The 15,453-nt window shown below is 35.0% G+C and overlaps 1 protein-coding gene across 3 annotated transcripts in view; it reads right to left on the reverse strand.

Moving 5' to 3' along the window:
* Nucleotides 1-1,168: 1,168 nt before the first annotated feature.
* CCAR1 (cell division cycle and apoptosis regulator 1) overlaps nucleotides 1,169-15,453 on the reverse strand; it is a 49,431-nt gene continuing 35,146 nt past the window's right edge. For all 3 annotated transcript variants that reach the window (XM_045842141.1, XM_045842142.1, XM_045842144.1), the window contains 9 exons: nucleotides 12,602-12,793; nucleotides 9,055-9,294; nucleotides 8,568-8,679; nucleotides 4,799-4,881; nucleotides 4,319-4,465; nucleotides 3,580-3,700; nucleotides 3,302-3,487; nucleotides 2,661-2,866; nucleotides 1,169-1,521 (listed from right to left, as the gene is read on the reverse strand). In XM_045842141.1, coding sequence (XP_045698097.1) covers nucleotides 1,462-1,521; nucleotides 2,661-2,866; nucleotides 3,302-3,487; nucleotides 3,580-3,700; nucleotides 4,319-4,465; nucleotides 4,799-4,881; nucleotides 8,568-8,679; nucleotides 9,055-9,294; nucleotides 12,602-12,793 — 1,347 coding nt within the window. In that variant the 3' untranslated portion in view covers nucleotides 1,169-1,461. The remainder of the gene's footprint in view (nucleotides 1,522-2,660; nucleotides 2,867-3,301; nucleotides 3,488-3,579; nucleotides 3,701-4,318; nucleotides 4,466-4,798; nucleotides 4,882-8,567; nucleotides 8,680-9,054; nucleotides 9,295-12,601; nucleotides 12,794-15,453) is intronic.

Consider the following 15,453-nt stretch of genomic DNA (forward strand, 5'->3'; position numbering starts at 1 on the left):
TAGTTAAAAGTTTATCTGCAACATTTTAGGTAAAAAGTTTGTTTCCAGCCCTGGCTGGTGGTGTAGCTCAGTGGATTGAGCAGCAGCCTGCAAACCAAAGGGCTGCCGGTTCAATCCTCGGGCATGGCACATGCCTGGGTTGCGGGCCAGGTCCCCACTTGGGGACACATGAGAGGCAACCACACATTGATGTTTCTCTCCCTATCTTTCTCTTCCCCGCTCTCTCTCTAAAAAAAAAAAAAAAAGTTTATTTCCAAATAACCATAATGTTTCATCTTCCTTTAAAGATGGAGAAAATAATTGTAAATTATGGATCAATCTGTTATCTTACTTCAGAAATGTTCAAAAAACCGTAAGACCACAAAACAGCAACTCAAAGACATATCACTTAACCCAATACTACTTTAAATCAGAGTTTCTCAACCTGGGTACTACTGACCTGGGGTTAGATATAAATCTTTGTTGTAGAAGGGCTCTTCTATGCAATGTAGGATGTTTAGCAACATCCTTGACCTCAACCAACAACATGCCAATAGCACTCACTCAGTTGTGACAAATAGGAATGTCTTAAGACACTATTAAGTGTCCTCTGGGGATAAATTCACCACCTGTTGGGAACCACTATTTAACAGTATATAGCATTTCCTGCCCCTGGCACTCAGCAGCTAATCAACTCTTATGTGCCCAATAGAATTCTGAAGGAAGTACACAGACTAATAAAAATATTATTTTTAATTGAACAAGGCTTAACTTAAGGCATCACACTGACATCTACTGGCTTGGTACTAAGCTGTACACTTGATATATACTGCAAAAATCCCCTCAAAATTGTAAGTAATATAGATGTTATTCTTAGAAAATAGAACAATTCATTGAAAGCAATAACATTAACATCAGAACTATTAGTTCTATTGAAAGCCTCATATATATAATATCAATGGAAACTGTCAGTGCCTTCTTAGTTTTTGATGACTGTCCTTTGGATGAATTGAATTTTAAATGAGTATTTTTATGACATTCATAACACTTGCAAAACTTATGCAGCATGCTATTTTATGATTTACACTGAAATCTTAAAATACTAAAAAAAATGTTTAATCCCTAATAATAAATAAAATTACTACAACTTTCTAGGTGTTTTAATAAAAGACATTTTGTAATTAAATACTACTGTGAATTAAATAGATGAACTTTATTGGGGTTAAAACTATAACAAAGTTCATCCTAAAACATTTTGCAATGCAAAATTATTTCACTCAAGGAGTGTTTAATAATTTGAATGCCAGGAATTACAAGCAATTTTCAAAAGCAGAGACTCTCACATTCATAAAACTTTATACATCATTTGAACTAACAGACATTTATACTACTAAAATCAAACATGCATCACTTTCAAACATCTTGTATCATGATTTTTTATATTACATTATTTAACAGCATTCCTCATCACTACATGTATCATCATACACTTGCACCATTCTCCTTGGATTTCTGATCTTTATCATCACTCTTCACATTATCCTATAAAATACAGACAAGGGAAAGTATATTTTAGTAAGTGCTCTTAAATGTAACTATAAAAAAATGAACATTAGTAAACAAAGATACTCTATTTTCCTATCCATGGAAAATCGACCCTGAGGGCAACTATGAAAGACATCTTTGAATTCTAAGCAGAATGGTTTCTAATATCTGAGAAAGCCATCTGAACCCTGAGAAATTAGAGGTCCTTAGGAATAAGACTAGCGAAATCCTTGTACTGTATATTTTTCTTCTTGTTCTGAAAGCTAAGTCTGTGGAAGATCTCTCAATTATGGAGATTATTTTACAATGGCACTGAGTTACTAGATACTCTTTTAGTAATAACAATACTAATAAATTGATTTTGAGAGTGCCAAAGAGTTTCTTAACCCTGTGCAACAGTAAATGGGTTTCAAAAAGGAGTGAATGGTGCCCAGGCTAGGTGGGCTCAGTCAGTTGGAGGGTCGTTCCATCATCAAAAGGCTACAGGTTTGATCCTGTCACAGTGCATATGGGACTGTGTGTGGGACAGGAGGCAACCAATTGAGGGTTTACCTTTCACACTGATGTTTCTCTCTTACTCTCTCCCTTATGCTCTCTCTAAAATCAATATATAAAATATCCTTGGGTAAGGATTAAAAAACAAAACAAAACTGTTCTTTAAAAAGAAAAAAGAGTCTGTATACATAAACTATGCTGATATCCTAATTAAGTTCTTTTTTTTTTTTTAAAGGTTTTATTTATTTTCAGAGAGAGGGGAAAGGAGGGAGAAAAGAAGGAGGGAGAAAGAGAGGGACAGAAACATCAATGTGTGGTTGCCTCTAAGGTGGCCCCCACTGGGGACCTGACCTGCAACCCAAGCATGTGCCCTGCCTGGGAATCGAACTGGTGACCCTTTGGTTCACAGCCCGTGCTCAATCCGCTGAGCTACACTAGCCAGGGCCCAATTAAGTTCTATAAAAATATAATATTTTTGGAATTGCTTTGGAACAGTCTGATGAAGAGGAGAATATTATAATTGTTTCCTCCTAAAAAACCACTAAGAGCTTAAACACATTAAATGGCCAGAAATGGATTTAAAAACTAAAATAAATTATGAAAATGTTTAAAGAAATTATGAAATTTACAAAACTGCTGACCTTTTTGAGAACAGTGTGGATTTCATCCATTACTGTGGATAAGTTTCTGATTGTCTTATTCAGTTGGTTTTCAAATTGCAAATTCATGTTTTCTGAAATCTTTAAGTTTTCTTGTAACTGACTAAGGTCCTTTTTAACTTCTCTGAGTTCACCAGAGAGACTTTTGTTGGAATTCTCCAAATTTAATATGGTTTTTTCATCTTCATCTGTTAAAAAAAAAAAGCATATATAATTCCTTAAAATGGCCATAAACGTCAATTTCAACAGTTACAAAGCACACTGCCATACTCAATTAAGTTTTATCTACATATTACTTCTAAATCCACGTTCCATTTTTAGATGATTGTACAGATTAGACAGAGTAGCAGAAACTGGTCAAAACTAAGAGGATTAAGAGGATACAATAGAAAAAAACAAACCTGAGAATACACGTGAAGATCTAAGATTAACTCTTACAAAGCTAAGCGGTTTCTAATCTTTAACAGAAATGGTCAAAAGTGAAGTTACATTATGTTATGTGCTCTAGACTAAAACACATGGTATGACTATGCACATAGGTACAGGTATGTGTAAATATAAACAGGTATGTATTCCAAAAGGGTGTTAGAAGTACTGACATATCATCCAATTCTCTTCCTTACCAGTTTTTTCTTCTAATAACTGTAGCTTCTGCTCTACTTCAGCTCTTACTTTTTCACTCTTTTCCAATTTTTGCAACAGGCTTCCTACATCTACCATCGCACCATTGTACACAATAAGGCCAACGTTTTCTTCCACATCCTTGGATTCCTGTTTTACTGTTGGTGTTGGAAGTAACAACCTGTTTCCTATGATATAATATAAAACACACCATGTTTTATTTTTCTTTCATTGATAACAATTATATAATGGCACCTTCTTAAAAATAATATACTCAAACCTAGCATATCTTCTTGTAGTGCTTCAGACTCCTCATGGTTTTCTTCATCTTTTGAGGTATCTGTTAATTTCCGGTAAAAGCAAGATTCACGGAGTACTACTTTATTAAGAAGCTTCTTTACCTGTTATATAAGCAAGTTAAACAAATTTTAAAAATGAAAATAAGTTTTTGACTCCATTAGAACAAAAACTATATTCTAATTTTCACATGTAATAAACATCAATGGCATCTGTATTCACAGGTATGCACTCCCACTCAACTAGAGAGCACTTAACCTTTGAAGTGTCTTGCGTAAAAAAATCTAACACTGATATAAACACTAACACAAAGTAGATGTACAAAGATGTTTATTACAGCAAGGTTCACAATTCTAAAAAATGGAAAACCAGCCAGCAACTGGGACTAGTTAAGGCAATTATGACACATATATACCATGTAATACTAAGTAGTCAGAAAAATAATGAAGTGGGTGTCTGTTTTCAGGGTAGAATACCCATGAAAGACTATTAAATGAAAAAGTTGTTTATCAGTATGTACCAAATGATTTCATTCATACTGAATGGGAACTAGAGAAAGAGAGGGGACATTCAACTTTTTTACTTTACACATTTCGGAAGTGTTTGACTATATTCCTATTACATTTAGTACATATATACTATATTGCTTTCATATTTCAAAAAGTCAAGAGATTAAGAAAGTACTTAAAAATGCTTTTCATTTTAAATATGCACAAGATTACCTGAGCCCGAGAAAGATGTAGTCCAAGAGTATAAAGTATTTCTTCCAAATCCTTTTCAAGAAGGTAACCACAATGGCTTTGATCAAAATAAACGAATGCCATTAACAGATCCCTGTTAATCGTGATCATCTGAGTCTTTTCTTTTTCCTAAACAAAATGTAAAAGATATAGTATGTATTTTACCCCGAAAAGTGAGAAATTGAGACTGTGTCCATATAATAGCAAAAACTGGAAAAGACCTTTACCTCACCTTAGTTCAAATAAGTTGATCTGGTTTATGTGTGTGGGAGAAAGGAATGAGACACACTGATTATCTGACATAACCACAAATATTAAAATATCAGAATTTTGCTCTGAGTGGTAATATACGGGTACACAAGGACCAATAAACTTGATGACTGTGTTATGCTTAATAAGAAGTCTGGATTATGTAAGAAATGGAATGATCACATTATAAAGAATACAGTGAACAATAAATACCTTATCTTTAGAGGGCCTCTCCTTGCAGTACCTGCTGATATCTCTTTTGTCATCTCGTTTGTTTATTTCTTCTTCATCCCGATCTATAAAAGAAATAATAGCAGCAGCAAAACAACTCATTAATACTGATTTTCAACTACAACAGAAACCAAAAAGTACTTTTCTATTACTGATCAGTTTCAAAACACATTAGCAAAAGGGGTAGTGAACACACAGTATAATATATAGATGATGTATTATAGAACTGTACCCCTGAAGCCTATAATTTTATTAACCAATGCCACCCCATGAAATTCAATTTAAAAAATACATTAGCAATGAATACATGATAAAAATAATTTGGCTTTTGTAAGAAACAATTATAAAGAATAAAAAGAATAATTTTATAAAGAGACTAATGGGAATAAAAAAACCTGATTTTATTGAACTAAATAGAACTTAGTTCTATAAATATTTGGATGACACAGTTCAAAACGTGAATTTAATACATAAAATTGAAAACTATTACACAAATTTAAACATGACAAAGTATATTTTCTAAAAGCTAAACAGTCAACACAGTAAAACTGACTACAGATAAATTATTGCAAAATAACATTACATACAAGACATTGAGATGTTCTTAAGAAAATGAAGGCCTAACAGTGTTAACATCCAGATATTCCAGATGTACTAATACTAAAATATGATCCCCATGATAAAAGGTGAAAACTTGCATAAATTTTTCTTAAAAAAAAAAAAAAGTGAATTTATAACTGTGGAAATATGATTTGAAATCTGTACTCTAGTAAATAGTCTTGATGAAATTCAAATACCAAAAACTATACTTGAACAGTTCAAGTCATGATCATAACTTTTGTTTTACTAAAGATTTTATTTATTTATTTTTAGAGAGGGGGAAGGAAAGGAGAGAGGAAAACACTGACATGAGAAATATCTACTGGCTACCTCCACATGTGCCCCAAACTGGGATCCAACTGGCAACCCCCTGCTTTGAGGGATAGCACTCAACCAACTGAGCCACACCAGTCAAGTTATGACACTAATTTTATTTTCTGGATGAGAATACTATCTTTTGGTATTAAATTAAAAAATTATAATGCAACTTGTGCAAAATTCAAAATATACAAGAAGCTACTGGGAAAAAGTAAACTTTCTCTCCCTATCTCTAGATTGTGCAGTTCTCGAAGACTTCAGCCATCACCCTCATGTCAAGCACCTTTCCAGCTTGTTAGAGAACTAATATTAAAGAAATAATTTGCTAAGGGTTGAAATGTAGCCCCTAAAGTTCCTATGTTGAAGTCCTAACCCCCAATACCTCTGAATATTACCTCATAAGAAGGGGTCTATACAGAGGCAATCAAGGTAATAAAAGGTCATTAGGATGAACTCTAATCCAATGACTGGTGTTTTTTTTTTTTGTCCTCATCTGAGGACATATGACCAGTATCTTTTTTCTTTAAAGACTTTATTTATTTATTTTTAGAGAGGGAAGGGAGGGAGGGAGAGAGAGGGAGGGAGAGAGAGGGAGAGGGAGAAGGAGAGGGAGGGAGAGGGACATCAATGTGCGGTTGCTGGGGGCCATGGCCTGCAACCCAGGCATGTGCCCTGACTGGGAATCGAACCTGCGATGCTTTGGTTCGCAGCCCGTGCTCAATCCACTGAGCTACACCAGCAAGGGCTGACCAGTATCTTTATAGAAAGGAGAACTCTGGACCCAGAAGATGGCCCCTACAAGCCAAGGAGAGCTTCCTGGAACAGATTCTTTCTTCATAGTCCTCAGAAGGAACCAACCTCAGTGATTCCTTGATCTCAGACTTTTTCGGCCAACAGAGCTGAGACAATAAATTTCTCTTGTTTAAGCCACCTAGTATGAGGTACTTTATACAGCAGACCTAGTAAACTAATACATCATTCTTTCATGAACCGTATTTAAAAACTAAGTAGCCTTTAGCAGTTATTTAATGATCTGTTGAAAAATTTTCAAGAGAAGGTTTGCACCAAAAAGAGCAGAGAACAAGTTTGTTGATAAAATACATTAGGAGATACAGTAAACACTAGAGGTTAAATAGTCCTTAAGGTGCTACAAAGATATTCATAAATAGCCCTGGCTGGTGTGGCTCAGTGGATTGAGCATCAGCCTGTGAACCAAAGGGTCGCAGGTTCAATTCCCAGTCAGGGCACATGCCTGGGTTGTGGGCCAGGTCCCTGGTGGGGGCACATGAGGGGCAACCATGTACTGATGTTTCTTTCCCTCCTCTCCCCTCTGTCTAAAAATGAATAAAATATTAAAGAGGGAAAGATATTCATAAATATTTCACACTATATTCCCTTTCTGAACATGCATGAAGTACAGCAACAGCTAAGAAAATATGTGGTGAAACATGCATAATTTTTTTTAACCCAAGTCCCAAATTTATTTGGCTCCAACATGCTTTATTAAGCTTAATGCCTGTTAATATCATGGGACACTATGAGAAAGACTGCTTTAGGTAAGATGTTGTATTCGAACAGTAACAATACAGAGAAAACTTTATATTAAAGAGAACATACATGTTAAAACATGCATGAACCTTGATAACATTGTTAAGAGAAAAGAAGCCAGTTATTTAAAAAATAATAATAAAATCACATATTCTATGATTTTATTTAACTTCTAGATTTAAAGGCATTGAAAACCTAGGGCTAAAGAGATTGTGGAGAAATGGGAGTGACTATTAATGAATATGGGGTTTCTTTCTGAGGTATAATGAAAGTTGTAAAATTGATAATGGTGATGGTTGTATAATTATGTGAATATTAAAAACCACTAAGTTGTAAATTTTTAGGTGGGTGTATTGTATGGTATATAAATTTTATCTCAATAAAGTTTTTATTTATAAAAGGAGATAGGCAAATATAAAGCTGGATATGGTGATGGTTTCACAATTCTGTAGTTATTAAAACTCATTAAGTTGTATAGTTAAGATGGGTGAGTTTTGTGGTATGTATTGGCAATGTCAAACTGTTATTAACCAACTGTTCCCCTCCTCGCCAAAAATTGAAAAGTGTCCTGGCCAGGTAGTTGGTCGGAGCACTATCATGTAAACCCAGAAGTGCCAGGTTCAATTCTCGGTCAGGGCATATGCCTGGGTTGTGGGTTCAGTCCTCAGTCCAGCTGCAGTCAAGAGGCAACCCATCAGTGTTTCTCATAACAATGTATATGTCTCCCCGACTCCTTCCCTCCCCAAATCAATAAGCATGTATGTCCTTAAGTGAATATAAAAAACTAATATATTCTATGAAACAAGAGACCTTGTTTATGACACAGTTTAAGCACCATGTTCAGTGAAATTTGTTTCCTCAAGTTGAAGCATTAATTATATCTGGAACATATGATAATAAAAAATACACATCTTGCCCTGGATGCTGTAGCTTAGTGGATTGAGCTTGTGCCTGTGAACCAAAGGGTCACCGGTTTGATTTTCATCAGGGCACAGGCCTGGGCTGCAGGCCAGGTCCCCAGTAGGAGGCACATGAGAGGCAACCACACACTGATGTTTCTCTCCCTCTCTTTCTCCCTCCCTTCCCCTCTGTCTAAAAATAAATAAACAAAATCTTAAAAAAAGTCTTGATTTTCTCATCTAAAAATAAAACTACTTAATATAAATTGATTTTTTAATAAAAAATAGTGTTTCTATTGTAAAAAAATAAAAAGGATTAAAATTAGAGTTCAATGATAAAGTCACCAAATAAAAAAAATGTAAAGTAAATAAAACTTGAGTCATACCATCATCTTCATCCTCAGCTTCTTCTGCTTCCATTGGATCATATTCATCTTGATTATTATCTTCTTCAGTTTCATCATCATCTTTAGAATCATCTTTTCTTTTATCTTCTTTCTGTAATTTAAAATACCTTAAAATCAGTAAGACCTCTCACCAAATATTGAATTAGCCCCTCCCCCCAAATTTTTAAGCCACTAAATTACCTTGAAATAGAATTGCATTATAACTTTCTTGTAACAATACACGTTTTAAGGATAAAGTGCCATTCGTAATATATGTAAATCAAACCATCAGGCTGAGGCTTAAACTAAACAAAAAGAATAAGGTACTATAAAACTAGATACAGATGTTTAAATAGGCTTAATTCAAAGACTTAAATTTCTAATACATGACCTTTTATTTGACCTTACATTTCACTCTTCTGATGGAATTCATCATCATTTGCTACATTCTAAAATTTAGACTAATTGAAGACTTCTGATTACAGACCTTCCTTTCATCTCTATCTTCTTTTTTATCTTTGTCATCGCCTGATTTTCTCAGTTTGGGCTTTGGCTCATCAACTTCATCATCTCTTTCTTCTTTTTTATCTTTTCTCTCATCTTTTTTGCTTTTCTTTTCCTTTTCTTTTTTATCCTCTTTCTCAGGAAGAGATAATAATGATTTGTATATTCTGACACCAAAATCTCTTTGAAGCATTTCATTGAAAAGTTCTGCAAACAATGAAACCTATAAAAAGACATATGACTTTAATAGAAATACTGAAAAAGACCCAGAAGTAACTTATCAAATAACTTTCAATACAAGAATTCTTACTACCTTATACAATTAATCTTCATCACAAATGCACTTTATTCATTGGCTCAACAAGTTTTTATGAAATGGCTACTACACACCAGTGACTGTGCTAGGTATTGGGGGTATAGTGTGAAGAAAGCAGATAAAAATCCCAACTTACATGAACTAACAGTGTAGTGAAGAAAAGTATGGAATAATCAAATCAACATCAAATTATAAGAAAACAAGTAGGATGAAAACAGGGACTAAGAAGACTGTAACCAGAGAAGGCATCTCTGATCAGGCAACATTTTGAAAACTGACTTGAAATTGGTAGGGGGAATGCCATATATAGGTACTAGAACAGCATACCAGGCAGGGGAAACCAATTCAGAATTCTGAACAGGTCAGGGGATTAGGAGTAAGAAGTACAAAAGGTAGTTATAGAATAGCCATGGGGATGTCAAATACAGTATAGGAAGTGGAGTAGTCAAAGAACTTATACTATGACCCACGGACATGAACAATGGTGGGATGCTGGATGGCAAAAGGGGAAAAATTAGGATGACTGTAATAGCATAATCAATAAAATATAATTAAAAAAAAAAAACAAACAAAAAACCCAATCAGGAAACAAGACGATTTGCCCCCCCCCCAAATTGAGTAGGAACCATGTATTACTACTATTTGAGTTTCTATGGGTAATGAATGACCTTTAACATACTCATGAACAGTATACACTAAATTTCCTATGTAAATATTTCTAAGGCTGTTTTCAACACATTTCATTTCAAATGTTAAATATGTAAACTCTGTCAGTCTGTGCAGTATATTTGGTAAAACACATTAATCAGACTATTTTCCTGATCATAAAAGGATAATACAATGTATTCAAATAACTGATGTTATAATCTATTTTCCTTTAAATTTATGCTGTTGTTACACATTTTAAACTAAAGACCTCTATCAGTAAAATGACTATTAAAGATGTTGAAAAATTCCAATTTCTCTTAACCATTAATATAAACTAAACAAAATTCCCTTTTGGGTAAGTAAATAGCAAGAGGTGCCTTCACTGATGTGGCTCAGTAGAAGGTTATTGGTTCAATTCCCCGTTAGGGCACATGCCTGGGTTGCAGGACAGGTCCCCCAGCTGGGGGCGTGTGAGAGGCAACCAATCAATGTATCGCTTATGCATTGATGTTTCTTTCCCTCTCTTCCTCCTCCCCCCTCTCAATAAATAAATAAATAGATAAACAGATAAATAGATAAATAAATATTAATAGATAAGTAAATAAATAGCAAGAAGCATATATGTTCCTTAGAGTTTTCTATTACCTACAATTTAAAAACATTAAAATGTGTTAGATTAGAACAGAAACCTAGAATAGTAACTAAAAGACAGAATTAATTTTTCATAGCTTTTCACCTACATGCATTCAAAGGAATCCATACATCTAGCATTAATATTAAGCCAGCCTAAGATTTTTAGTTTTAATGATATATTCTTCAAAATTTATGTAACAAATTGACTTCTGCATTCTAATGATTGGTTAATAGGAAACTAACCAGGGGGATCTGTTAGATGGGGAGAAAAAAAATAAAAGGATCATTTTGTTAACACAAAGCTGTTTCACAAATTGCTTTGTTTCCATCAGAGTAGCATTAATTTGAGATCCTCTTACAGAACTGGTTAGATATATAGTATATAATTTAAAAGCAGTAGGTAATACCAAAGACTTTTTTTCTTATTTCTTGAGTGACTACAACATGGTAAGGCACTACTGTGAGTTAAATTTATGGCAACCAGTGATAAAAATAAAAGCATGTAGTAGGTAATGTTTAAGGATACTGGCTTATTGGAATCATTAATGTATCAAAATAATAAACATTTAAAAATCTGTCACATTTTATATCAAGACCAATGTGCATGCATTTTGTGTTTTTTAACTGCATCCATAAACCTCTACAAGGGGGGACCAAAAAAAAAAAAAAAAATCAGAATTATCAGAACACATCAGGATCAGTGTTCCAGTTGGTGGTGTTAGGAGAGGCTGCATTTAGCTTCAGTGAATTGTTTTTGAAGATTCTTTCCACATATTTGCCCATTTCATGATGGGTGATTTACAAGTGCATCTGCTCAAACCATGCTGAGTGTTCAGCAGTTTTTAACCAGAAACACTATGATCCCAGTGCCCCCCTCTATTCACTGTATCTAACTCCAAACAACTTTTTTTGTTGCCTTGGATGAAAAAAAGTCCTCAAAGGGAAACATTTTGCCAGTGCGGAAGAGGTAAAACAAAAAATGGCAGAAAAAACAAAAATGGCAAAAGAGGTAAACTCATCAAAATCGATGAGTTTAAAAATTGTTTTGAGCAGTGGAGAAAACGTCCTGATACATGTATTGCATCAAACAGAGTACTTTGATAGTGAATGAAGTTTAAACATGTAAGAATACATAATGTTTTATAAACAAATTCCTTTTTTTTGCCCCCGCCCATATATGTATATAAATATCTCTAGTCTAAGCACTTTATTTTTAACTTACTATTTGATGAAAAATGACCTTGAGTCAAATAAGTATGACTGATTTTCCAATATAACTTATAAACTAAAACAATGTGAGATGCTGGTAAGATACTATAATTGAACACGATTATAATTTTATACCAGCTATTATAAAATTAATATTTTGGGATACTTTATACATTGTTTTATTAAAAAATCAAGCAATCATTTATTTAGGGATAAACATCTTCAATTGTTTTTAAAGATTACTTTAAGCTGTATGTTGTAAAGCAACTCTAAACTAATGGTAAAAAGAAACAGATTCATGTTGAAAGATCAACATCAATTATTTTATCTTAACACAAATTAAATTTTCAATCCCATTAACTGGTATTTTAATTCTAGAGTAGATAATAAAGCATTACCTAATTTCCAAGACAGGCAATTAGACTTATGTACCACATATCTCCCGATATCCTGATGCAGTCTTAGGAAATAAAAACTAAACCTGAACCTAAGACTATGATCCAGCTATCAATTACTAGGAAATATAGAGTCCAGAGGAGCATTTAAACCATACTATAGGAATGCAATCAGCAAAAGTGAGTCTGTAGAAAAATCATGTTCCCCCCCCACCAAATAATAAACTGCACGGAAAAAATAAACAAAAAACAAAAGCAGTAAAAAAGGCCCTCGAATTACCCAAATTACATGGCCCTTATTTGGATCGCAACTTAAATTTAAGCAGTACCTCAAATGAATGTTCTTTATTATCTTCTAATCTGTAGTCCAAAAGTACACTCAAAGACATAATGCTACAATCAAACTTGCCACTTTTTGCAGCCCAATTTGGATGTACAATAATGGCTGGTTCATCAGGCAAAATATATCTTCTTTCGCGACGCTGACGTTCCATTTCCTCTTGACGTTTTCTTTCTTCTTCCTACATATTTGAAATTTTACGTGAAAGTTAAACTTCCATGCACAATATGTACATACAGTTGACCTTTGAACAACATGTTTTGAAATATGCAGCTCCACCCATATGTGAATTTTTTCAATAAATACCTGTAATGTTTTTGATCTGTGGGGCTAGGAGTCTGCAGATGTGGGGGGTCAACTGTATGCACTGATTGAAGCCATTTTATTTGGTAGGAGACTTGAGTACTCATGGATTTTCATGTCCCAAGTGGTTCCTGGAACTAAGCAATCCCCCACCGATAGCGAGGGTAATAAATTTTTGGAGAGTCAAAAAAGTTGTTCACGCCCTGGCTGGTTTGGCTCAGTCCACTGAGCACCAGATTGGGAACCAAAGGGTCATCAGTTCAATTCCCAATCAGGGCACATGCCTGGGTTACAGACTAGGTCCCCAGTAGAGGGTGCGCAAGGGGCAACCATGCATTGATACTGCTCTCCCTCTCTCCCTCCCTTCCCCTCTGTCTAAAAATAAATGAATAAAATCTTTAAAAAAACACAAACAACCCTGTTAAATGTTTTCATTTAGTAGAAGGTGCTTAATAAAAAAGTTGCACACAGATTTTTTTTAAAGGTTTTATTTATTATTTTTAGACAGAGAAGAATGAAGGGACAGAGGAAGAGAAACATCACAAAGTGGTTGCCTCTTGTGTGCCCCCCACTGGGGGCCTAGTCTGTAACCCAGGCATGTGCCCTGACTGGGAAATGACCCCATGACCCTTTGGTTCACAGGCTGGCACTCAATCCACTGAGCCACACCAGCTAGGGCTGCATGCAGATTTTTGACTGAGCAGGTGCTGGCGCCCCTAGCCCCACTGTTGTTTAACAATCAACTGTAATCGAATGTATACCATGTAAAGAAAAAATTTCCTGATTCCTTTACCAAGAATAAGGGCTGAAAAGGGAAGAAAAGTTCAAATTTATTAAAGAGGATAGGTTTATTCTAATTCTCTTTGGATTTCCTAGAATAAGAAGCTGCTTTTAAAGGGAGGTTAGGGAGAATACCTGTATCAACGTTATATAAATCAGGGGAATTGGGAAAAATACTGGTGTTAGTAGAGTTTCTGGATCTTCCTGAATCTCCACATTAAAAAGAGAGAGAATAATCTAGATACCCAAACCAAAATCCATGCACACTGACGGGAAACCAAGGTAAAAAGGTATCTCCATACACCACAATGTACAAGTGGGTGGGAAAAAGCCGTAAGAACTGAAAGATCTATGTGGTACTGGTGTCTGTGTGTGGGAAAGCAGAAGGAAGTAATGGAGTTGTCCCATGGGTCTAAAAACAGGAAAACCACAAAACTGTCAATAGGAAAGAAACAGTCAGTGGCCATTCACTGTCAAGTGCAGCAGGTCAATTAAGGACAGCAGCTGAAACTAGGCATGATTCTACTTCCAACAACAGTGATAACAGGGAGTCCATCTTAAAACCTGAGGTGGTCTAGAACATTCTAGCCCTATGAATTTGCAAAGCTGATTTACCAGGGCATCCTTCCAGCAGAGGGTCCCACAATGAGGAGAAACTTCTGGGATTAGAACAATAACGAGCAGAACAGGGACACAGAGACATGGAAAAAGGAGGTCCAGATAAAAGTGATGGAGGGTAACAGAAATCTCAGAAAGCCACCATATTTTTTTTGACATTTCATTATTATTTTTCTAAATATTTTATTTATTTATTTTTTAGAGAGGGAAGGGAGGGAGGGAGAGGGGGAGAGAGAGAGAGAGAGAGAGAGAGAGAGAGAGAGGGAGGGAGGGAGGGAGAAAAACATCAATGTGCGGTTGCTGGGGGTTATGGCCTGCAACCCAGGAATGTACCCTGGCTGGGAATCAAACCTGGGACACTTTGGTTCCCAGCCCACGCTCAATCCACTGAGCTAATGCCAGCCAGGGCGCACATTTCATTATTTTTTGACAGAACAAGAAAACAACAGAACATAGAGCTCTGTGAAGTTATACAAGCTATCTGAAGCAACACCCTTCTGATAAAATTTTAAGCACTTAATTCACATAGATATGAGCAATAGGAAAGTACTGAGGTCAGATTCCATACAAAGTCCCTATTTTTAAAAAAGAGAAAAAGGAGAACAATTACATCCCTACAGGCAGTGAAAGTCAGCTAGCAAGACATGGTCACAAGACAGATAAAAGCATTAACTTATTATGTTAAAGTGTGCTAAAAGACATTAAGAAACAAGAAATGAAAAGCACATAACTTAAAAAGTGAAAAACAAGGTGATAGCATTCAAGAGTTTCAGAAATTTAAGAATAAAACTAGAAGGAATACAAAAGCAAATAAACTCAAGAAATAATGACTTGAAAGAACAGAAAAGGGAACTTGCTTTTTCATAGTGGTTATTATTCACAATAGCCAAGAGGTGAAAACAACCCAATGTCCATCAACAGATGAATAAACAAAATGTGGCATATACTTACAATGGAATATTCATCCTTAAAAAGAAATGAAGTTCTGATACATGCTACAACATGGCTGAACCCTGGTAACATTACACTAAGTGAGAGAACCCAGTCACAAAAGGATATCTACTGTACAATTCTACTTACATGAGGTATCTCATACATGCAAATTCAGAGACAGAAGTATCAGGATAGAGGTTAACAGCA

Source organism: Phyllostomus hastatus, unplaced genomic scaffold (genome assembly GCF_019186645.2).
Source record: "Phyllostomus hastatus isolate PE091 unplaced genomic scaffold, TTU_PhHast_1.1 phas_contig_38, whole genome shotgun sequence".
Taxonomy (NCBI): Eukaryota; Metazoa; Chordata; class Mammalia; order Chiroptera; family Phyllostomidae; genus Phyllostomus; species Phyllostomus hastatus.